This window comes from Sinocyclocheilus rhinocerous, unplaced genomic scaffold (genome assembly GCF_001515625.1).
Source record: "Sinocyclocheilus rhinocerous isolate Xijiao unplaced genomic scaffold, SAMN03320098_v1.1 scaffold605, whole genome shotgun sequence".
Classification (NCBI taxonomy): domain Eukaryota; kingdom Metazoa; phylum Chordata; class Actinopteri; order Cypriniformes; family Cyprinidae; genus Sinocyclocheilus; species Sinocyclocheilus rhinocerous.
The window spans coordinates 610,345-635,795 of NW_015661612.1; the positions used below are offsets into that span (position 1 = coordinate 610,345).

Below are 25,451 nucleotides of genomic sequence, written 5' to 3' on the forward strand. Positions count from 1 at the left end.
CAAGCTGATGTGCAAAATGAGTTTACAAAATCTCCCCAGAAGATAATGAAAGAGTGTTTTAAAAAAAAATTTCACCTGAATCTCTGCATGTTCAAACATGCTCATTCATTTGTGCATTAGCATTCACATTTATTTATTTTCTTTATTTTTTATTTAATTTCTAACGTGTGATTTCAAAGTAATTGAAGAAAACACACCAGGACTCTTGTAGATGGATAGGACATCACTGAAGTAGTGAGGTAGGAGTCTCTCCAGCAGAAGCAATACATCCTCCAGCTCTTCCAGAATTCCTACAAGTAGGAAGTTCTCTATAACATTTTGTTTGGCCCTCTCCACAGCCCAAACATCCGGCTCCCTGAGGCAGACCAAAAAAAAACAAAAAACAGCCAATTATTTGACAAGAAATCATACAAAGATTTCAGCTTGCTTAACTGAAGAGATTTTACAAACATTTATTTCTGAAAACAGCACAAGATCTTAAAGGGATAGTCCACCCAAAAATGAAAATTCTGTCATCATTTACCTTAACCACATAAGGATGAGTAAATTATGACATTTTACATTTCACTTTTATTGTAATGACACTAAATAAAATGGTAGTCAATAGGAAGCAAAACTGCTTGGTTACCAAAATTCTTCAAAAGATTTTTTCAACAGTTTCTTTTGACTTCCATTTTATTTTTTGAATGAAAGTCAATGGGAACCTAAACATTCTTCAAAATATCTTCTTTTGTATATATTTTGAAGAAAGTCTTCATGAATGACTTGAGAGTGAGTAAATGATGACAATTTAGATTTTTGGGTGAACTATCCCTTTAAGCCTGTGAAAGTGCAGAATAGGAAGAAAATCTCCACGGTTACAAAACAGCTATTTAACTCTATAACCACCACAGATAACAATAAACATGCATTTCAAATAAATTATAAAATGCAAACAAGAATCTTATTTGCACAAGTTCAGTGAATGCCATTAAAGAGAGTGTTAGCTTTTGGTTTGAGTCCATTTCAGCCATCTTCATCATTAATACCCCAAGAGTGATGGGTCATAATTACCTGCACTGAGGGTGTTGTCCACAAAAGTATGGAACGATGTAGAAGAGACGTGGGTTAGAGCACTCTGGGTAGTTCTCCATGATGCAAACGTTAATGTCCTGCAGTGGAGAAAAGGCAAAATAAGTCAGACAGACAGATGCTACAGCCAAAAAGAAAGCAGCACATTGAACAAAAATCTGGCAAACTGAGCAAAAACTTAAAATCTGCTTATAAATCATAGACACACTCATTTTCACTGGATTATATGCTCTAATACTGTAAATCCCCATCCAACGTACCATCAGTCTGTTCTAGTGAACACAAGGGGGCGCCACTTACACAAGCAATGAACCACAGTCTTCCGAAAGTCATAATGGACTGGTTATCTTTTATATGTAATCTGGACCCAGTGCATTAACAGAAACAATGTTTTATCACTTTAAGTGATCCAAAAGCTTTAATTACACTGGGGAAGATTAGATGGGAAAATATGTAAAGGCAATCCACCCACAGTTAAAACACAGGACAGGGGAGGCCTATGAAACCCAGTGTATTTTGTTTCCATTTTTAGGTAACAAAAAGAAACCAGAATAGTCAAAGAAGGCCAGGGATAAAAACACATCAGTTCTCCCTCTCCCTTGTTTAATTACCAAGACTACAAAACATGTGAAGTCTTCAGAGAACAACATGGACAAGAGTGAAAAGATTATTTGGAAAAACAGAGGAGAAAGGAAAGATGTGAAAGAAGACAACAATATGCAATTTCTTCAAAACAACAACGCAGCCAACAATGCTATAATGACACTCGATGAATATTAATAGAACTTACTACATGCTGAAAAGAACATGGTAAAGATTACACTTCTTGGAAAAGAGGGCGATTTGTCAAGTTAGCAGCATTGTCTTTAACTTGTGCACAAGAGAGGTTAAGTAAAGACCACATAGCCACAAGCTCCAGACTCCACACACTCCTTCCCTTTCATGAGACCCAGGTGGGTGCCTAAAAACTGGGGGGAATCGCATGCAAGCTGTGGGTCTTGAAGAGAAGGGCAGTCATGCTGGCAGGTAGAAAAACAGTTATTTCAGCATTAATCTTTCATAGTAGAATACATAGTAGCCAAGTATGAGTCAAAAAGTGAATATTATTTCTCTGCCCTTTATTAAGGACATTACTCCTTTATTAAGGAAATGAAAAGGTCCTCTAAAGTTGACGCACATTTGCTAATTTTCAATACATTTTCTCGAAGAGTTTAGAAATCAACTTGGATTACCTCAATATCCTGACCATTCAAAGCATGAATGTTCTTCAATTATCAGTCAGTTTTAATTATCAATGTTTGTAATGGTTTCGCCAGTTTTGACCGAGACCTTTTGAGACAGAAACAGTGGGTGATTTATATACTTAAACAACAGACTTTTAGGCCAAATCATTTTGCTCATTTTAAGCTGGTTTTCACTTTGAAAGTTTTTGAACATGAGTCAACTGGCATATTTTTTTTTACTGTGCCCCTCCTAAATTCTGTAGTTTCACTTTCCAAAATACTTATGCTGCATTCCAAAGGTTTGGGTGCTTTATTTTTCTTATTTCACTAAAATAATTTAAACTGTGGACTTAATGTGGTCACATATTAAAAGGCAATTTATAAAAAAAATTGTCCAGGATGCATTTCACCCCTAAATCAAAGAATCATTATGATAAGGTTTTGGGGTTTTGGGGGGGCATTATGTTCATAGTGTTCAACTTAAAACACTATTAATTGTAATATGTTTTCACATTATATTAATTTATTTTCTTTTTCCATTATGGTAAAGAGCGTTTGAGTGCTTCATTATCAAATAATGTCATAATTCAAAAATGTGTAATGTTTATAAACTGAGCTTCATATTTCATTTCAATATATACTATTACATCAACATATATGTTCTTATTCTTACTTATTATTTTGGGGGAAAATATGATCAGGACATGTTCTTGTCATGCGATATATAATTATAAGTAATGAAAAAAAGTACAGTAATTATAAAGACTGATGCATGGATTGGGATGTTTGCATAAAAACATTAATTATCTGCAGACAAGACAGAATTTCAAGACATTTACATTTCACATTCAATAAGACCTAAATGCACAGCATTCTGTGGAAAATGCAGCTACTCCCTCTATCCAACTTCATCTGATTTCTCTACCCAATCTGACTTTTTCCTTCACCAAAAGTTATTGTGATTGTGAACTAGAGCAAAAAGAGCAGTGTTTAACTTGCTTTCGCTGTACTACAAACATGTTCATTTGTTGACAATATCAAGCTGATGCATTGGCAATTCCTTCAAAGCAGTGGAGCTCCAAGAGAGCCAGTTCCTTTAACAATACTCACTCTGTGTGCATCTGAATAGAGTCTAAAAGCCAAGAGCGCATCAATGTCCTTTCATCTGCATCCCCACTTCACCCCAACGGAGACACATACAAACTCTGATGGATATGCACTTTGAATGCACAGATGCTATTGCTGAAACACAAACAGTTCATGTTCCATTTGGGCTTCCGTTGACTTTTTGGAATATAAAAAGGGAAAGGATTTAAGTACAGAAAGCCAGATGGCCAAAAGGTCAAATGTCTGCAGAGAACAAAAGGAACAGAAATATCATCCTCTAACAGATCACCAACTACACAGCAACTTGGAGAGCAACATACTCAATCCCTGAAGAGATTATGATGCCTTAAAGCTGCGCCAGACTTTTAAAATCAACAATTAAAAGCAAGTTCAATGAGTAGGTAGATTCTGTTCAGTGGAGGGGAGAAAAGAGGAGAGTATAAAAAGAAAGAAAGTCTGTTTGGATATATGAAATTACTTATTAAGTTACAGCGTGCTTCTAGTAAATGTCCCGAGCAGTAAAAGTGGGCAGTTTTACACACGCAGTCTATTTCTCTCTCTAAGAGGTCCCACTTCAGCTCAGGTGACACACTTATTTGGTCTTGTGTTCTTGATTCAGTCCCAAGGTGGCCATTTCACTAAGCACCTAGGAACACAGCCATCGCAATTTACCCCTAAACTATCTCCAGATGGACGTCACCATCACCACGCAACTTGCTCTTTGCCTGATGTGCAACAAAGCATTTTTTCTGTTTAGAAAAAGTTACAAAAAAGAATGCATAATACTATAATATTAATAATATTAAAAATAATATTAATAATGGTTATTGCATACATAATGTTTGGTTGTATTAAGACTAACCACTGAGCAAAGCAGAAGTGAGACAAGATGTTTGGAGACAAGATGAGACAATAGGATACGATAGGAGACAAGGAGGCTACCACAGAACTGAGAACCTGGATGAGTTCCATTAATAGGGGCAATTTCCTGTCCATGTGCACACACAGGCGGTATGACTTTAATGCTTTCAGTCATTAGTAAAACATGGGCAGTACATGAGTCCTATAGCTTTGAAGGTCTGCCAGCATACCTCACACAAAGACAGTGGTTTTTTTGTTGTTGTGGGTATTAATGACCTCGCAGAACAGCAGAGTTAGCATGTGCAAGGACACATCAGACTGATCGAAAGTGACAGTTAAGACATTTATAATGTTACAAAAGATTTCTATTTCAAATAAATGCTGATCTTTTGAACTTTCTATTCTTCAAAGAATCCTGAAGAAAATGTAACATGGTTTCTACAAAAACATTAAGCAGCACAACTGTTTTCAAGAATGATGATAATAGGAAGTTTCTTGAGCACCAGATCAGCATATTATAACGATTTCTGAAAGATCATGTGGCTGGAGTAATGGCTGCTGAAAATTCAGCTTTGCCATCACATAAATAAATTGCTTTTTAAAAAATACAAGAGAAAAAAAAAGGTTTTTAAGATCATGACATCAAATGTGTCCAAACATTTGACTAGCAGTTTATCTTTCTCTCTCTGTATACAGTATGTGTGTATTTTTCCACACCTGAGGGTTGTCTGAGACAACACTGGGCCACTGACCCAGCCACCAGGCAAAACATACACACACGAACACACTTTAAGTGTTGAAAGGAAACCAGCTTGTAAAATTTCAGTCACGCCAGGTGAGAAAGTTCCCCTCCCCATATGCGTGGTCATTCTCTAATGCTCTAACACACACTTTAGAAACTCACTTCACATGCTTCAAACTAATAGGATGACTTAAGCAACACCCAATTATCCTACAGCTTCCAGCTGTAATGAAAACGTGTTTGTGAATGTGTCTGACATTGAGTTTGTGTGGGTGTGTACATCCATGCAGATTGTGGGGAATTCCTCAGTACGTCACAGATTATAATAATTAAATTTAATTCAAAAGGAAAGATCAAAAATGAAACTTCAATAGCATACCATCTGAAATCTCAGTCCTGACAAATGGCCCAGCTATTACAGACATATAAATCAAGCAAACAGATATGTTTAGTGTGAGAAAGATCACAAGCCACAGTAATCCTAAACTATAGAAAACAGTGATGCGGTTAACCAGGCCTCCAGCAGGAGAGGGGATCTTAAGAGGAGGTTATGTTCTATATGGTGAAAGTCTGATTATATTTACGGTAGTCTTTCATTAGTTAAGATAAGTTCAATTCCCATCGTTATTTTGGCCTGTGTCATGTATGTTCCTTTAAGATTACAAATCATAAAGATGCTCACAAAGCTGAATTTTCAGCAGCCGCATTACTCTTCAGTGTCACATGATCCTTCAGAAATCATTCTAACGTGCTGATTTGCTGCTCAAGAAACATTTCTTTTTATATTCATTGTTGAAAACAGTTGTGCTGCTTATTATTTTTGTGAAAACCATGATGAATATAAATTAAATCAAAATATATTTTGATGAATATAAAGTTCAAAAGAACAGCAGTTATTTCAAATAGAAATATTTTGTAACATTATAAATGTATCTACAAATGTGGTCACTTTTAATCAGTTTAATGCATTCTTGTTGGGAAAATACAGCCTGCTTTGACCTTTCTTGAAGAGTGCTGTTGAATTTTTATGTCCAGTCCAGTTTGTTGTCTATATGGACTCCCAGGTATTTGTATAGCATATACTATTTGTATATACACAAATAGACTAAACTATATATTAATTTCTTTGAAAAAAATCTTACTGACCCAAAATGTTTAAAAGAGTATATACTGTACATGAATATCTAAATCAAATATCTCCATATAAATAAGAATATATATATCTTATTTATCCAGCTGTATTTACTCAGTGCAACTTATAATATCCAAGTGAAGGATATAACACCAACATGTCAAAAAAAAAAAAAAAAAAAAAAAAAAAAAAAACAAAAAACACTAAGTTTAAAAAAGTAAACAAAACAAAACAAAATAACATCCAAGTCAAAGATATAAATAACACCAACATGTCAGAAAAAAACAAAACAATCACTGAGTTGTAAAAAGGATCACCCCCTCCTAAAAATGACTTTTAAAGTCAATCAGGTGTAGCTAATCACCTTCTCAATGGCACACAAAACCATTTGACTTTCAACTGTGATCAGTTGTGGTCATTTTGATGAGCTCAGCATGAAAAGAGCTTTCCTGGAGCATTTCAGTCCTTGGTAGTGCAACTGAAGCAAACAATCAACTATGGGTGGCAAGGCACTGTCAAAACATCTCCAGGAGAAAGTTGTGGACAGGCACAAGTCAGAAGATGGATATAAATTTTTTTTTTTCAAAGGCTTTATCAATGCCTAGAAACACAGTGAAGTCTATTATTATAGAAGTGGAAGGTATTTGGTACAACACCCTCCCTGGATGAGGACGTCGCTCCAAACTGGATGAAAAAGCCAAGAGGAAACTGGTCGGAGAGGCTACCAAGAGGCTGACAGCAACTCTGAAGCAGTTGCAGGAATTAATGGCAAAGAGTGGTCATTGTGTGCATGTGACAACATCACAAATTCTCCACAAATTTTGCTTGTATGTGAGGGTTGCAAGAAAAAAGCCACTCCTCAGGAAAGGCCACATACAGTCACGACTGAGCTTTGCCAAAACGCACCTTGAAGATTCTGAGGCAGATGAGACTAAAATTGAATTATTTGGCCTCAACACCAAATGATATGTCTGGCGGAAACCCAATACAGCTCACCATCCAAATAAAACCATTCCTACAGTAAAGCATGGAGGTGGTAATGTCCTGTTATGAGGGTGTTTCTCTGCAGCAGGGACTGGAGCATTTGTCAGGATAGACGGAAAAATGGATGGCGCAAAATACCGTCAAATTCTTGAGGAAAATCTGCTGCCCTCTGCCAGAAAGTTGTCAATGGGAAGAAGGTTTACCTTCCAACATGACAATGACCCAAAGCACACAGCAAAACTGACCATACAGTGGTTGAAGGAGAAAAAGGTGAATGTCCTTGCATGGCCTAGTCAGAGCCCAGACTTAAACCCCACTGAAAATCTGTGCAATGACTTGAAGACTGCAGTCCACAAACGCTCACCATCAAATTTAACTGAACTTGAGCAGTTCTGCAAAGAAGAGTGGGCAAATGTTGCAAAGTCTAGATGTGCAAAGTTAGTAGAGACATATCCCAACAGACTAAAGGCTGTAATTAAAGCAAAAGGAGGTTCAACAATTTACTGACACAAGGGGTGATCCTTTTTCCAACTCAGTGATTCAGTTTTTTTATTTTTTATTTTTTTCTGACATGGTGTTATAACTTGGATGTTATAAGTTGCACTGAGTAAATACAGCTGGATAAAACAAAAATTGTGTCTGTCTTCATTTCAGGCTGCAAAGCAACAAAATGTGATTATTTTAAAGGGGGTGATTCTTTTCTATACCCACTGTATATATATGTGCGTGCATGTGTGTGTGTTTAGATGCTTACCAGGTAACCAGATGGTGTAGTAACCTACCAGTAGGGGCTAACTAAACCATGCTAACTAACCAAACCTTGACCCCTACTAAAAATATTCACAGATCTCTCATTCTTAAACAGACCAAAAGATGAGTTAACAGAGAAAAGGGCCTAGACTGAATTAACTAGTAACTTGAAGAAAAAAGTCCCAGGTAACGTTCCAGATTAATATGTGTCTGGGAAACTGGCCATTTATGTTTTATGAATAACAGATATTAGCCATAATTCTGTCACAATCCTTAGTCAACTGACGTAATTCTTCCAGCAGTGCCAAGTTTTCATGTGATTGTCTTGAGTTTCAGAGCGTTTAGCAATGCAACTGACTTGAATACTGAATAAAAAGCAAGCATGACTAATCAATTCCTGCTCATTCTGCTCACATTGTCTGAGCTAATTTCCAAACATACAGCCAGACTCTTGCACTCTCGCACACAAACACTCATTGTGCAACAAATCATCACCTTGGAATTAAAAGGTTCTATCTGACATTTTTGTCATATTCTTATTCTGTGACAACTTATTTACATTATGTGATGTTTTTTTAAAGTTGTGTACATTTTAGGACTTTTTATTTAGAAAACAAAAAGGTTCTATCTACAAAGTCGAACTCTAACTTGGTTCTATAACATTCTATCTGTGAGCCAATCAGCACTTCAAATGCACACAAGAGGACCAATCAGGATCAACTTTCTTTGTCATGTTGCCGAACTGCTCTGTGACAGCAGAAAATATTAAATATTTTATCTGTAAAATATTTGTAATTATATAGTTAGTGAAACATTTTTCAATGTTTATTATCCCTTAAATGCATACCTCGGATCTTTAACAACCCAGGACGTCAGTGACTACCCTCCCCCTCATTCATTTCTTAAAGTCAGACATCAACCTTCTTAATATTCCTCAATCTATTCATTATAAACAATATAACAAAAAACAAAAAAGATAAAAGAATGTCTGTTTTCTGATTAATAATTTTTTTGTAAAAAGTGTATAGGGTCATTAGCGACCTGAATAGTGCAAGTATATTTTTCCTGCACAACAATAATTAAATGCCTGATGACTCAATATGTGCAATTCACCTTTATTCCTCAAAGTGGCACTGTTTGATACACAATGATGACGTTATTTTTCACTCATAATTACCGCAGACAGAAAACAAATATTAAAATATCAGGAGAGTTTTATGCTATTGCAGCAGAGATCTATCCGATAAAGGTCCGGGTTGCTAAAGAACCTAATATGTAATGATTGGAGAAACATTCATGCATTTAAGAGTTAAACTTTATGAAACAACTTTGCTGAAGCATTGTCTGTTTTCTTGCAGTTTAAAGTCTTAAAATGTCTTAAATTAGACAATATTAAGCCTTAAAGGTCAAATTGTCAACAATTTAATTGATGGGGTCTTAATTACAATTTACAACAATAAACGTTAGCATGTTATCTCGGCCATAGTGATCTCTAGAGAGAAAGCCATTTTACCTGTCCCACTTTCTGTGGAATAAAGTCCTGGTCAGATGTATTACAGTAGCTGCTTAAACTGTTCCTGCAATAATGTGTTTAATTATCCACCATATTCCTACCTAAAATTAACCTCTGCACTGGACAAAATATTTAGCACTGCCTTTTCTTGAGCAAGAAAAAAACTTTTTCGTCCTAAAATATGAAATAAATGTCATAGAAAGCATTAAATTTACCTTTCTCATACATGTTCGACACATTGTTACAACACTAATTTTATGTTTTAAAAGAAATTATAAGTAAACTGTTTGTGTTTCTTGAAAATGATTGCTTCGGTTAATGTTTTGCAAGATAGAACCTAACATTTCCAAGCTGAAAATTATTTTTTTAGAATTAGAAGGTTCTATATGCATTTGACCTGTTCCAAAAATCCCCATTTACAAATTTGAGAGGATTTTGATATTGTACATTTAGAATAAATTTAGGGTCATTTTCAAGTATGAAAGAGACTTGTTCCCCCCATTTAATTTTTGCTACATGGAATGCAAAAACTTTGAAGCTCAATATCTCAAAACCACTCAGAATACAGCCAGAACCTTATAATTCCAAGGTGGCGAAATTCATTCTTAAGAAATAAAGTCTCCAAGTCAAGTCACTTGATGGTCACTCAGCTATTTGCTATGTAAACTTGTATGCATGTAAGTATAGCTCCCATCTGTTTGAATAGACTAGTCTTATGTAGCTCTGTTGCAGCACACTGAACTACAGTCAGTCCTTTACATCACCATTCAGATGGACCTGTGCTGACTGAAGGCTCACTACATGGAGATCTGCTGCATCCTTATAGAAACCGACACAGACATGACTGAAACACAAGAGAAAATGTTCGAAAATAATAAAGAGGGAAATCCAAACAGGGATTAGGAGAAATGGGAGGGATTTAGAAACAGCCTCTGACCAGATATCTCTCGTCATCTTTCATCTGGGGTGTGCGGACCAAGTGATTCTGCTCCCCTCTCCAGTCCCCAAAACGACGAAAAAAGTAATTGGAGAGGAAACGGTTAATGGGATCCCTGATGATGTTTATGTAGACAGGCTGTTCTAGCCTAAATCTGAGAAAAAAATAAACAAAGAGGATGAGCACTGAATTGTTCACTAACTTAATAGCAGCAAACAATGTTTGGCTGCGTTTTTATCTTGTACTTGATCAGATACATTTAGATAAATCATTCCTGATTTGCTTACCTTGTGAAATTGAGAAAGTGCACATGTCTGGTGTACAAAAAAGGCTGCGGAATAGTGCTAATGTTTCTCATCAAATCCACCTGGAAAGAAACCCACACAAATAAACAGATCGAAATGCATGTTACATAACTATTCATGACCATCTCTTTATCCAACAATGCTGACAAAACAAAATAGCAATGGGGTATAACAAGTTACAACTGCAGAGCAGCAATTCAAAAAGTTATATTTGGTAATAATAAAAATACAATTATTTTTTACAAAATGTAACCACTAGAAGCATACTGTATGCTGCAGAAAATATAATTATACAGTACATTATTCCTATCAAACAAATAAAACACTCATAAACTGAGACATAATTACATATAACTAATTCAAACTACTGTCCATCAGTCTGTGTACAGCATGATATAAGAACACAACCACATCACACGTGTGCTACACTTTCTTCAGTTGCTATAAAACAATAATTCTTCAGACACAGCAATGCATCCATTTCAAAAAATGAAACCACAAATGCAAAAGCATTGCAAACAGACCTCATCTCTCCAAGTATCAGAATCAGACACACCAAGGAAACAATCCTCGTGTGGATGGTGCGTGGTTCAGTGGAAAGTTATTAGGTCATCTGATGAGGATGGCTTCTCATTACATTAATGCTTCCTAATGAGGGCCGGCTGGGGCCCCAGTCAGCTCTGATAGAGCCCATGTGTCCCTAAATGCATGTTACAGTCTCTAAAAACAAACACACACAGGCATAAGGAGACTTAACAATCCCTATAACGGATCACCATATGAAGAGTGGGATGGCGTAATACCATTCATACCAAAACCTAAACTTCTTTATGTTCCTCCCTCTCTTGACCCACATCTCCATCAAACAGCTAACCACACTGTAAAAAGTGCTCTACTCAAGCTTCAATTCTTTATCAAATGCTGCATCAAAGCCAAAACACACAAAGTCTGTAACAACCTGAGGTAGTGACATCATCTTAATGAGATCATTTCCTGTTCCGTAAACAGTTACATGGGCACACAGACGGCCATACACTGTACTAAGTGATGATAAAATAGGTGTTGGTAGGACCACATTATAAGTAACACCTTAGGTTGGGTAAAGCGGTCAGTGGTTTGGTGTCTTGAGATTAATTAAAAATACCTTGAATGACATGATGCTTTATTTTGCTCACTATAACATAATTTAGGTCACTGTAGGCATGTATTTTAGACACGCCTGAAATAGAGATTTATTTTTACATACTATATATTATATGAGCAAATGTATATGTAATATATTTATCAGAATAAAGTATATTTATAATGAATAAATTAATTCCCGCATTCTGCAAGGATGCATTACAATAATCAAATACTGACAGTAAAGACTAACATATCTGGAAGGGTCGTATGGACCACTTTTATGATGGTCCTCCATTTATTGTAACATCAGAATCTTCAGAACTTCTCCATTTGAGTTCCATGGAGAGAAAGCCAGTCATACAGACTTGCAATAACGGGAGTAAATTATATTAACTGACAGTTGACAGACTTTCATTATCCCTTTAATAACAAAACCTTGTTCTACACAATCACAAAGTAAATTGAACATTATGATTGATTGATGAAGAGGAGGTTTATTTGTTCTCATCTCGTTGAAAGGTCGGTTAAAAACCGACTGAACGTTCCCTCTATACACACAAATAAACTTTCTCCTCTAAAAGAGAGTTTTATGACCCTTATCCTGCAGTGAAATTTGCATTTGTTCAGGAGACTGTGCAGAAGCTCCAAGGCCACAAATAGGTAATCAGTCACAATCACAGATGTCAGCCAGAGAAAACAAGGACTGGAAAATGCACTTAATGCGCAAAAGGAAAGTTATGCTAACTAATTATGGACAAAGCCGATGGGATAATTCTCCAAGCAAGATCAGTGGTTTATTAGATAATAAAACTTGACTTGTGTATCAACGATCCCATCAAAACAAGATATTAAATACTTGTTTATTAAGTAATTTAATCAATGTATTAAAAAAAGATGGATTGAGTACTCTATTTTAGCTGGAAGCATGGTATGAAGTTAAAAATGAACACAAACACACCAGCATTTAGGACAGTTAGTTTTTCTGATGGCAATAAAACCTGTATGTGTTTTGAACTTACCAATGTAAATACACACATTTAATATTAGCTTTGAGTATTTACTGTACATCTAACCAGTTTACTCTCTAAAACCTATGAATAATGTAACACTCACAAAATCATTTTATTCAAGAAGTTTCCATAATATCCAGACAGAATAATGAGTGTACTCCTGGATATGGACAGATTTCCAGTGAAAAAGTTCTTCACTTTCATGTTAGTCACTTTTATTTCACCCTCCCACTGAACAAACGTATATGAGTGTTATTTAATTAGCTTATTTATTTTAGCTTTTCATAAGTTGAGTTTAGCAGTGTAGAGGTGTGACGGCTTGACTCGACCCAAACAGGATGACAGAATGTTTTCTTCTCCTCTCCGCAAAGGGAGGAAAGTGTGTGTTTTTCTCCACAATGAGTGCCATTCGGATGTGTTTCATTGCCGCTGGCATTCAGAGAGCACTTTCCTTGGCAAACACCTTTATTTAATCACATCAGCAAGTTTTCATCATAGTATGCTTTTTATCTTGCTATACTTTTTGCTTGCTATACAATTTCTCAGAAGCATTAGTTGCCTCATACACACACACACACACCCATCCACTGACCTGCTCATGCTTTGTTAGTCTGGTTTTGTTATGGATGTCAGAGGACAACAGGTTAAACTGGTGCTTTTCTGCCAGAATCCTCAGCAGCAGGACGACTGTCCGACTTCCACACTTGCCAACCCTGTTGTAGATCACCTCACTTGGAAATGGCAGCTCCTAGACACACAGACATTGAAATACATAGTTAGAAAAAAAACAAATCTGACTGACATAAATATTTTTATATTGTGGTCAATTATTGCTGACCACAATATAAAAATATACTGGGTGATGGCAAAAGTTATTGAAATTAGTGGACACAATAACATATCCAGTAATAGCTCATACTGATACATTTAAAAATAACTGCTTTTATAAATATACAATGAATGAACAAACAAACAAACTAACACACAAAGTCCAATACTGGAATATGGTGCTGATATTGTGCATGTCTAAAATAAAGAAAGAAAGAAAAAAGGAGGAAGCTTTACAACTCTGAATAAATTAGTCAGATATTCCAAAATTTCAACCAACTGCAAACTTGAGGAAGATCTGTAACAAGTATGTTTAATACTTATGAATATTAAGACACTTCCTGTGCCTTTACTAATAAGTACATTTAAAGGGATAGTTCACCAAAAATGACAATTTACTTTTTGTTTCAAACCTAAATGAATGTCTTTCCTCTACTCAACACAAAAGAAGATATTTTGAAGAATGTGGGTAGCCAAACTGTTGCTGGTCCTCAGTGACTTCCACAGTATTTTTTTTTCCATACTATGGAAGTCAATAGGGACCATCCACTGTTTGGTTACCCACATTCTTTAAAATATCTTCTTTTATAATTAACAGAAACATACAGAACATTCATATAGGTTTAGAACAACTTCATGTTGGGTGAGTAGATGATGACAGAATTTTCATTTTGGGGTGAACTATCCCTTTTGTAAGTCATTTAGTATAGTCAAGTCACCTTTTCTTCTATAGCACTTTATACAATACAGGTTGTGTCAAAGTACCTTCACAGTGATGAACAGGAAAATAGCAGAATCAATAAAAAAAAAACTCAACTATGGAGACAGTTCATATTCTGCTGTAAAGCTCTAAAAGACAACAGTGTCATTATTTGGCTCAAGTCAGTTCAGTGTTGGTTCAGTACATACAAACTTGATTTTAATTGTGATCACAATTTCTGCTTCTCTCATTTTAAAAATAATTGTGCAATATTTGCCTGTTGGTTATTTCTCCCCAAAACTTTGATTTTAATTTGGCATTTGCATTATCTTGCATTGGTAAGTGAGCAACATTTAGTACACAGCACAGAAACAATCCCCCTGGAATAACCTGGGGTTAAGTGACACACTCAATGACACAATGGTGATACTGTAGCTCGGGTGTGGGACTAAAAGCTTCCCGTTTCCAGCCAAGACCCAGATTATTTACTACTCCACACCACTCTAAGAATGATTCTTCAAGAGCAAGTCAGAGGAAATTTGTAAATTCCTGGACGAACATCCAGTGTGGAAGGAGGAATGGAATTCCCTGTAGGCCAGCATCCTAGATGAAATTGGGGTTTGGATAGCTTCTCTGTCCCCTGTGTGTATGTGTTTGTATGAGAAATTCTCCTGAGAGAAAACATTTACGTCAAAAGCAGTGTGAGAGAATTGTGTTTATGTTTGAAAGTGTGACAAGGTTTTTAACTTGACTACAATAGTCACTCTTACTTTTATTTAGGTCTGTAAACACTACCTAAACAAGACCCCCTCATGCCTTTCATTATTTGTTCTCTCTCAGTCTCATGCGCCATAATGTGGAACAGAAACAACACATACGGTTCAAGTTCACAGAGAATGCTCTCTTTTTTTCACCTCAAGTGCACACACACACACACACACACAAGAGGCCTTGTGTGAGCCCAGCTGCCTTGCTAATTCTCCCACATCCCATTTTCCTTCACTCAGTCGCCATTTCCTTCCATCTCTGGACATTTATTCCTTTCTCACTCTTCTTTTTCCCCTTGAGTAATATGAAGATAATCACACTTCTGGATTTCACTACACTTAAAGGAAAAATACAGGAATAAACTACACTTAAAATATATTGAAAAAGCAAACAGTTATTTTAAATTGTAATAATATTTCAAATAGTTCTGTTTTTACCATATTTATTATAAAACAAATGCAGCAGTGGTGAACCAAAAACCTTTTAAATGACCTCAAACTTTTGAATGGTTGTGTAGATTTATGGATTTAGTAGAAGCTTTTACCCCAAACAATTCAATGCATTCGATTTTCTATTTAACAGCACATAATCAGTACAGGCACACAAATCGAAGCTGTGGTCTTGATGTTGCTAGCACCATATTTTATCATACTTTAGTTACAGAGATGCTGGTAGTGGCAACTTGTACAGTGAAAAAAATGGAACTGACATACTTTGCTGTTGCATTTTTGTATTATGTCTGTGCACCCTATGATAAGTATGTGGAGCTCTTGTTAAATCTGTAAACGTCTGCTCAGAGTTTAACAGACTCTGAGCTTGTTTTGCCACAGCTGTGAGATGTTAAAACTGGTTGTTATCATTGCTGGCTTGGGGTCTTTTAGTAACTGCGGGGGGTTTTAGCTACCAAAGACTTTACAGATCCACACTAAACATTATTACCTAGGAAAATAGTGAAGATTTACATGGACAGGTACATCTTTTTATAGTGAACAAAAGTGGTCCTTGTAGAAAGGGGATGATTTACTCACATGCACACATTGAACTGGACTTTGATTACATTACTTTCACATTCAGGAAATCATATTTTCCAAATGTTTTACTCTGAGCTGTAAAATGTTATATATAAATTTGTATATATATATATATATATATATACACATGCGGTTTCAACCACATTCTTGTGCACATCTGTCTCTATGGTTTATCTTCTTTACGTGGGTTGTGCATCAATCAGCACGGCTCGTCAGTGCAGATGAATCTAATGTGTGTATGTGTGGGCTGTCAGTCAACGCACCAGTGTGGATATTCACTTTACTTCAGAATACTTTTTACACACACATACATACAAATCTGCTGTTACTTCAACTATGGATTGTTTAGAGAGAAGATCCTATAAAATATAACATGCACTACAAAACTTTCCCTTTGACATTGACAAACACCCTCTAAAACACAATTTACTGTAGTGCAGAGAAATGAGAGTTATTCTGGAATTATTTTTAACCATAAAACACTGATTATAACACTGATTACTAGGGATGCACCGATACCTATACTGGAATCGGTATCGGGCCCGATACTGAGCTCTTGTACTCGTACTCGTTAAAATGCCCCGATACCAAAAGCCGATACCTCACAGCATGTGATCAGTGCCATATTCAGACAAAGAAACACCGACAACAGAACAACAGACAGCAGAATGGAGTTATAAGAGATTAAGGATGTCAATCCCAGTTATAAATATTTTCAAATCTACAGGGAATTTAAACCAAGTGAATTTGGTTTTGCACATGTAACAAGTGCTTTAAGACTCAACTTAAAACAACTGTGTCCTTGAACACATATAAATGACTCGTTTTTCAACAAGTCTCTATAAAAAAAACCATCGACAAACCACAGTGATGGCTTCAACCCTACTATTATGAAACAGTTCCATCGTTCATCCTCTGAGTAAACTTTCAGCTGAAACTTTCACTGGGTTTAACCCCTTTTGCAGAGTGTGTGTAATGACACTCATCTTAAATCAAGTTTGTCCTTTCCACTCATTCTATTTCATGTTCTCTCTCTCTCTCTAATCTGTACATCAGCAAAAAGTGTGTGTGTGTGTGTGTGTGTGTGTGACCTTCCATTTATTGTCAAATCTGAGGAAATGAATCTACAATAAATACTAAGTCTTGAAATGATTTCCTCTAGTGTGAGAAGGCCAAAATAACAGGACAATTGCAGACAGGGATGTTGTGTGCAGTACATTTTGAACTGGAGGAAAATGAGAGAGAAAAGTAGTTTGATAATGCAAAAAACAACTTACCCTTGGTGTAGGAGGCCCGTAGTCGTCAACAAAAGTTGATTCTCCTGTAAAGAAAATTGAGTGTCAGAGTGAGCTGCTTACATCAAACATCTGTTATTTAGTAAATCATAAGCTTAGAGAGCAATGCAGACAAAACAAAATGTTTTAGCGCATTCAGTGAAAAACTGCATTTTGAAATAGAGCAGATTCAGCATCTGAGAAGTATCAGCACTGAAAATCTGCATGGGAGCCAGATGACATCCACTACGAGGAAACGGAAGAAGTGTGTTTCTGTGGGTGTTTTTGAGAGAGAAACAATCTCCTAATGCAATGCCTTCTGTGGTACAGTAGTGGCTGAAAAAGAGGAGACACTCTTTCATCTCAAACAAGGGTCTTCTTTTTAACCTCCACTCCAGATGGCATGCTGGAAACAGTGCTGTTCTTCCTGTGTTAAAGGGATAGTTCACCCAGAAATTAAAATTCCACCATCATTTACTCACCCTCAAGTTGTTCCAAACCTGTATGGGCTTCTTTCTTCTGTTGAACATAAAAGAAGATATTTTGAGGAATGGGGGTAACCACAGTTGTTGGTCCCCACTGACTTTTTATAGTATGGAGAAGAAGAAAAAAAAAGTCAATGGGGACCAGAAACTGTTTGGTTACCCACATTCCTCAACACATCTTCCTTTATGTTCAGAAGAAGACATTCATCAGGTTTGGAACAACTTGAGGTTGAGTAAAGCCTAAAGTATACTTTGGTTTTTTACGTATACGGGAGAGTCCTTGTATAGTGCGTGTGATGCAAATTTCATCACCTGAATAGTATGTGCATACTGTACGCGCACCATTCGATTTTTGTAACCGCACGTACTTTGTGTGCGCAGTTCACACATGTGCATTGACTTGGTTTTGCACTAATCAGTTGTAGCAATACTGGCCCGGGCCATTGTTTCACTGTAGAAAACAAAATTAAAAGAGAGGGAACAACAACAACAACAAAATAGCGGAGAACGCAACAACAACAGACAGCCACACTGACGAGCGCTTGTGTGAGAGGGTTATGAGATAGCAGCAACTTTAATTTAAAAAAAGAGTACAAAAACATTTTTATCGGTCATAACTTCTGGAGACAAATAGAGCAGACACTGGACAAAGATGAAGCTTTCTAGAGCACGTGTCGACCGCCTGCATTCGTGTACACCTCTAATGGACTATACTTTGAAGGCTACGCGCAAGACTTGGGCCTTAAATTATGACAGATTTTATATATTTTTGGGTGAACTATATCTATTTAAAGGGACAGTTCATCCAAAACATGATAATTCATTGATTAATTACCCTCATGTCTTTTAAAACCCGTACAACTTACTTTCCTCTTTGGAACACAAAATCAAATATTTATTGCAAAATGTGAAAGTTGCTCTATTGCATGCAATGAAAGTGAATAGTGACCACAGCTGTCAAGCTAGATTTTTAGCGAATCATAAACTACATTTCAGTCTTTTCCTCACACAAACTATCATATGGCTTTCGAAGACTTAAAAAATATGTGCTCAAGTCAAATGGACCATTTTTATGATGCTTTTATGGTGTTTTTTTTTTCACTTTCACTGTATTGAATAGAACAGCTCAGAAAGCTAAACATTTCCGTTTGTGTTTCATGCAAGAAAGACATACAGGCTTGAGTGACATGAGGGTGAGTAAATTATGACAGTATTTTCATTTGCAAATTAAGGTGCACTGTTCCTTTAATGCTATCTGTTGTGACTGCTGGTGTCTGTCTGCTGAATAAATAACTCATCCAGCAACACAGAGCTGCTATACTTCTCAGCCTATCTTCAACTTTCTCAGTATGGGGCTGAGTAAAAGAATTAGATATTCATAGACAAAGATCAATGCGTTCTCATCCTCCGAGCAAGAAGTCATAAATAGTTTCGGCACAGATAAATCACAACCGAATAGAAGGTGACATGCAGAGCACAAACTACTGTTCAACAGAGAGAATGTACTGTTCCAGAGTGATGGTGTCAGCAATGTAACATCTTTGCTATATGCAAGTATAAGCAAAAATACTCTCCTGAGGCATAATTCTTACATTTACTAAATTATATAAACTACCATTCAAAAGTTTGGGGTTGGTAAGATTTTTAAAAAATGTTTTTGAAAGAAATCTCTTATGCTCAGCAAGGCTGCATTTCTTTGATCAAGAACAGTAAAAACATTGTGATATAACAATTTTAAATAACTGTTGTCTATTTTAATATATTTTAAAATATAATTTATTCCTGTGATGGCAAAGCTGAATTTTCAGCAGCTATTACTCCAGTCTTTAGTGTCACATCCTGATATTTCAGAAATAATTCTAGTGTGTTAACTTGGTGCTCAAGTAACAGTTCTTTGTATAATTATCAATGTTAAACACAGTTGTGCTGCTCAATATTTTTGTGAAAACCATGATACATTTTTTCAGGATTCTTTGATGATTAGAAAGAAGAAGAAAAACAGTTCTTTGAAATAGAAATTTTGTAACATTACAAAATGTCTTTATTGTTTGATCCCAAAACCTTGACCCCAAATCAAGGTCAAGGGGATCTAAATAGATCTTATATCACATATCTCGGTTTCTCTGTAATCCATACAACCTCATGTTCCTGTTTTAGCGGCTGCTGTCAGCACTGAAATCTTGGCCATATGTCTTCTTAAACATGCACACTATGTGTACACTACACTCATGTGGACTCATATGCTGCAGAATGACACACAAGATATGAAGAAGTTGATTCAGTCCACTTATCCACAGTCTATTCTTTACAAATGAGGAGCATCACAAGCAATTTATTAAAGGATAATTGAAATGCAGAAATGAAGATTATTTAATTTTTAATGCATTTTTAAGGAGTTATCATGGCAAGTGCATTCCAAATGGTTTGAAATAAAACATTTGAAACCAAAATAAAAAGAAGAAAATGTGGTGAGTTTACAATCTTGTACTATTTTCTGGATTAAGTGAAGTATTGGTTGATAGTAATAAAAAATAAAAATGACCTTGTCCTAAAATGTACTTGTCGCTACTATCAGGATTACGCAGTTTGTGGAGGGGCTTGTTCAATTATCCACTGAACGCCCCAGTGCCGTGCTTACCCCCCCCCGATTGCATCTCACTTCATCTGATATTGGACCTTCACAACCCTTCAAACCCAATTAGCACCTCCACTAACTACCCGTCCCGGCTGCAGTCCTCTGGGGTCAGATTCCCAGACTCCAGGAGAGTCATTCAGGTCGCCAGGCTTGGAAATAATTGGAGACCAAAGCAGCAGAAATGCAAACCGTAAACAGAGGACTTTTGCAATGATTAGAGTAGGCCAGTTGCATGAAACAGAGAGTGGGCGAAGGCTGGAAAGAAATCAAACTGTGGTGCATTTCTGTCAACTTTGTTCATGGGTTGTGTTGAAGCCGATTCAAAGTTTGCTTTGGTTATGAGAGGATCATTAATAACCTATAATTAAGACACAAAAAGTCAAAAATGCCATTGATGGAAAAAGCCACTAACTTGGAATACTCAAAGAATGCAAATGTATATAGCTAAATTAGCTCCGGATGAGGAGTTTACTTGCCAGAATACGCTTGAACTACGACCTTACAAAAGTCTCAGTTGATCTCATTGTCTTACACCTGCACTGTACTCAATGAAGTAAGTGCTTTAGTGGGTGTGTGACAGACAGGCTGACAGCACACTTATGCACTCTCACACTCCTGCTGGTGTGTCAGCAGCACTAACACGACTGAGACGAGAACATATGGCTGAGGGTTAGAGGGTCCTGAAATAATGACATCAGTTTAGTTAAACACACCCTGTTTAAATAACATCAGACTTATTTTGTATTATTTTAGACACCATCATATTCCACTCCCCCGCATGTCATAAAGAAGAGTGCATGTTTCTTATTCTGTGTGGCAACAAGAGTGCTTCTAGCCATATGTGGTCAGACTTCACTCAACCCTTTGATTTAGCATGTAGGAGTGGCCTGACATTAAGCCCATCAATCTAATGACAGTGGGGGGTTTAAGAGTCTCCACCCAGGACTGTTATTCTATAGGTCTGACCCTGTTACTACCTGCCAAATGTGGTAGACCTGATGGACATCTGCTTTCCTTTTTTATAAATAATTGCTATGTTTTGTTGTTTTAGGAACCATCGCTGAGTGAGGTCTAAGCAAAGTCCCTTTAAGGCAAGTCATGTCACTCAGCGGCCATCTTTGAAACGCCTCTCGGGCATGCAAGTGCAGCTCCTATCTCTTTAAATGGGGAAACATCAAATTCTCCAAAACTGTTCACTAAGCTTACGATTAAATTTCATATTTGAAATCACCAATGAAATCTGACAACAACTGTGTCATAAATGCTGTTTCTTTTGCTCAAATAGCGGTATAAAAAGCGTATTTTTCAGGCTAGATCAGCCAGTGCGCATGCGTAGTCCTAAGCGCATGTCTCAGAGCGTTGACTGTTTCTATAGCAACCGGACTTCTAACGGCAGCTGCAGTGACGCGCTGACTTTACCAATTAGCGATTGGCTCCTTTGCTCAGACTGCGGTGCTTCATTCGATAGAGCGGCCATATTGATTGTTGCATTTTTCCCCATTCAAAACTATAGGAGTGACACGTCTTGGGTATTCAATAGTCTTTGGTCTAAGTCCTTGAAGGAGTCTAGAAAGCTGTGTCAGGATTTATAAGGTGGCTTATGTCTAATGTTAGCATGGGCATGACTGATTCAAGCTCTTATGATTCATTTGTGAGGCTTTGATTCAAAAGTACACCATATTTATGCCACACATAACATCTCTACGTAGTGCTCCCCACATACTGACCAGGAGATCTTTACAGTTCATTGCACTTGACTCAGGCTGATTAGGCGTTTGTGCAGTTGTGCAGAATTTTTGTGGAAAACCTTTGTACATTTTTTTTCAGGATTTTTTTAAAAATGTAAAGTTAAGAGAAATGTAAAAGTCTTTGCTGTCACTTTATACTATCACTTTTAATAAGCAGCACAACTGTTTTTAACTTTGATAATAAGATTTTTTTTTCTTAAGCACCAAGAATGATTTCTGAAGGATCATGTGACACTGAAGACTGGAGAAATGGCTGCTGAAAAATCAGCTTTGCCATCACAGGAATAAGTTACATTTTAAAATACAATAATAATAAAAAAATATTTAAATTGTAATATATATTATATATATAATGTTAATATAAAAAAAGTCATGTAAGTTTAGTTATATATAAATGTATAGATATTTTGTCTAAGTGGAAACTCCTAAATTTAAAGATAATGACTGTTGCAATCAAAATAAACATGATTTGGATCATTTATAATATGCATGTATCTTTTGTGTAACCTATGGTCATGATAAATGTCAAACAACTGTATCTCATTTAAGAGGAGGTAAAACAAAGTTACAAATATTTTCTAGATCTAAACCACCGCTAATCAGAATCAGAACTAGTTCAAAAGGGAATGCTGTATTATAAAGAATAAGATCTGATTCAAGCTCATGATGTTAAATTACTCTGTTGGCTTTTATGGAAAACACAAAACCCAAACATATTAACAAAAGCAATAAGTGCAACCAGAAAGAAATTTGCTGCTCAGTGTAAGGTTATATTTCTCAGATGGTTCCTGAAAAATTCATCCAGTGAGGGAAACAGAAAGTAGGTAGAGGTCAGAAACAATTCAAGCATCTGGTTTTCAGCTGCATTATTTCCTTGAATTGGCTATATTGTACATACCTCTGCTCACCTGCTCTGGTCCTAGCCTTGCCTTACAGGACGTGTGCAGCGCTGTGGCCACATATACTGACCTGTGCTCTTTCCCATACTTTCCTACAAAAGAAGTCACATGAAACCACCATTTACAAATAGACCACTAATCAGGGACTTTAGGATTTGCTTAAGTGTAATCTAGGAATATCAAAAACTCAACCCAAGTGACATTTTCAGCTTACTGGAGTATCTTTTGTGCTATTATGCATGACAACCAATTCTGGACATATTGTATTTGCAAGTAGCTAAAATCTTAAATGACAGATTATCAATTCATACATTCCCTGGCAAACGAAATCAACTGAAGTTTTAAATCGGTGCCATTCAAAAGAGAAACTGTGAATACAGCATTGAATTGTAGCTTGAAACTCTTTCGTCTGCTCTTAATGTCAGGAAATATGCTAAATAAACTATCCGAAGGGAGATCCCATTCAGAGTTTTTCTGCAAATTTCCTCTAAAGCAGACATTTGTTGTTTTATATGACTTTGCAAAATAGCAATATTTGAATCCAAACACCGTCATATGTTTTTCTCATCATTGGCGCCCACACAGAACTCTTTTCTGGGGTCGGCCAAGTGTATCTGAGCACCTGGGATAAACCAGGAAGAGCCTGTTAAAAATGGTCCACTTGAATGTGACCTTTGACCTCTAATGCACATACATCTACAGCTAACATATAGGCAGAAAACAAAAAATAAACAAAATAATTTAATCAGTAAGAGAGTTTTTTATAAGCACAGGTGCAACTCAAGGTTACTACCAAAAACCAGAGTGTATGAAACCCTAATACACTCTGACAGGAGCCTCAATGACATAAACACAAATGGAAGACACACATGCTAATGCACTTACGCACGTGGCTTACTAAGTAAAACCTGAAGGAAATGACTATGGGATTTAAGTAAGCTGTGGAGTATACTAAGTGCTAACAGTTGTAAGTTTCCTGAACTTTGTGAAACGGATCCATCCCCATAGACTCACAGCTACTTTTACTAGGGATGCTCCAGTCTTCAGTGTATTCTACAGCTATTCACTGGCACAAAACAAGCTTGTGACATCCATAAACCACAAGGTTAAGAGAACATCAGTGGCAGGACAAAAGCATAACACATAGTGGCAGAAGGAGCTGGAGGGTCTTTACTTTCCTAAGCAACAAGACACAAATAGAAACCCAGTTGGGTTCTTAAATATGAGGTATTTTCATTTCAGCAAGTCTACTGACAGTAAAAGGGAGGGTGTGGCATTTATGTCTTTAAATGTGTCTTTAAATACGTCTCCCTATGGCCGAATGTAGTCACAACTTACAATGCACTGCCACACATGGAGTGACGCTTGGTCACATGGTGAACTAGTCATCTAACAGCAAGCTAAATTATTTCTTACGATGCAAGGACATGTCTTCTGTAAACATCTCCTTAGAAATGCACCAATTCGTGTTCAGGTGCATATCCCTAGTCTACTCTTCAAAATTTCCCAGAGTTTCTGGAAGCATGGCAGACCCATATGGAATTGGCCATACATGTGCTGGAATCTGTGTATGTCAAACAGAGCCGTCAGCACATTAAAAATCTCACTGGAGTACTGACAAAAACATGAAGAGTACATCAATTAAACCTGTCAGCACTAGAAATTGTGATGTGATCCTGCAGGTCAACTGGGGTAGTTGTTCATACTTTGTGTAATGCATATTTTCAGCCCGGTATTGAACTCAGCATTGGGTTTGGATGGCTTTACTTGCAAAATAACCTCTGATTGCTTGGAAAATTTAATGGTACTGGGCTTCATAAGACAGCAGCAATGGCTTCAATCTCAATTTCCTGGTACTCAACACATGATGCAGTTCCAAGTCTAGCTGACAAGATCTTGAAGACGGAGAGAGGGACACAGCAGCTCCGCCTCAATGTCATGACAAATGAGTCTTCACTTTTGCTAGTATAGATTTATTATCATGTGGGGAATGTTCTACCCTGTGGCTGTAATGGCCTGTGGGGAGACTGTAAATGATTCAATCCGTTAGCAATATGGCCAGTTTCGGTTCAGAAGATGTGAGGTGTACCATGGGATACATATATTTAGCACATATGAATTGCTGCACATATTATGAATTACGGTTGTCCTCTGTACCTTTTTATGGATATGCTAAGATGTTACACAGGGTTTAGTTGAAGTCTCTGATCTCTTTGACATTTTTAAAGGGGTCCTATTATGCTTTTTCACTTTTTGAATTTTAGTCAGTGTGTAGTGTGTATGTTTGGGCATAAAAAATATCTTCAAAGTTACAAATCTCAAA

General features: G+C 36.6%; 1 protein-coding gene across 1 annotated transcript in view; it reads right to left on the reverse strand.

Annotated features, from left to right (window-relative positions):
• The window catches only part of LOC107726493 (uronyl 2-sulfotransferase-like), a 77,306-nt gene that overhangs the window by 2,179 nt on the left and 49,676 nt on the right, over positions 1 to 25,451 (reverse strand). The window contains exons 3-8 of the mRNA XM_016536100.1: positions 17,365 to 17,408; positions 13,353 to 13,508; positions 10,608 to 10,687; positions 10,321 to 10,474; positions 1,054 to 1,151; positions 198 to 355 (exon numbers count right to left, since the gene is read on the reverse strand). Of these exons, the coding sequence (XP_016391586.1) occupies positions 198 to 355; positions 1,054 to 1,151; positions 10,321 to 10,474; positions 10,608 to 10,687; positions 13,353 to 13,508; positions 17,365 to 17,408 (690 nt within the window). The remainder of the gene's footprint in view (positions 1 to 197; positions 356 to 1,053; positions 1,152 to 10,320; positions 10,475 to 10,607; positions 10,688 to 13,352; positions 13,509 to 17,364; positions 17,409 to 25,451) is intronic.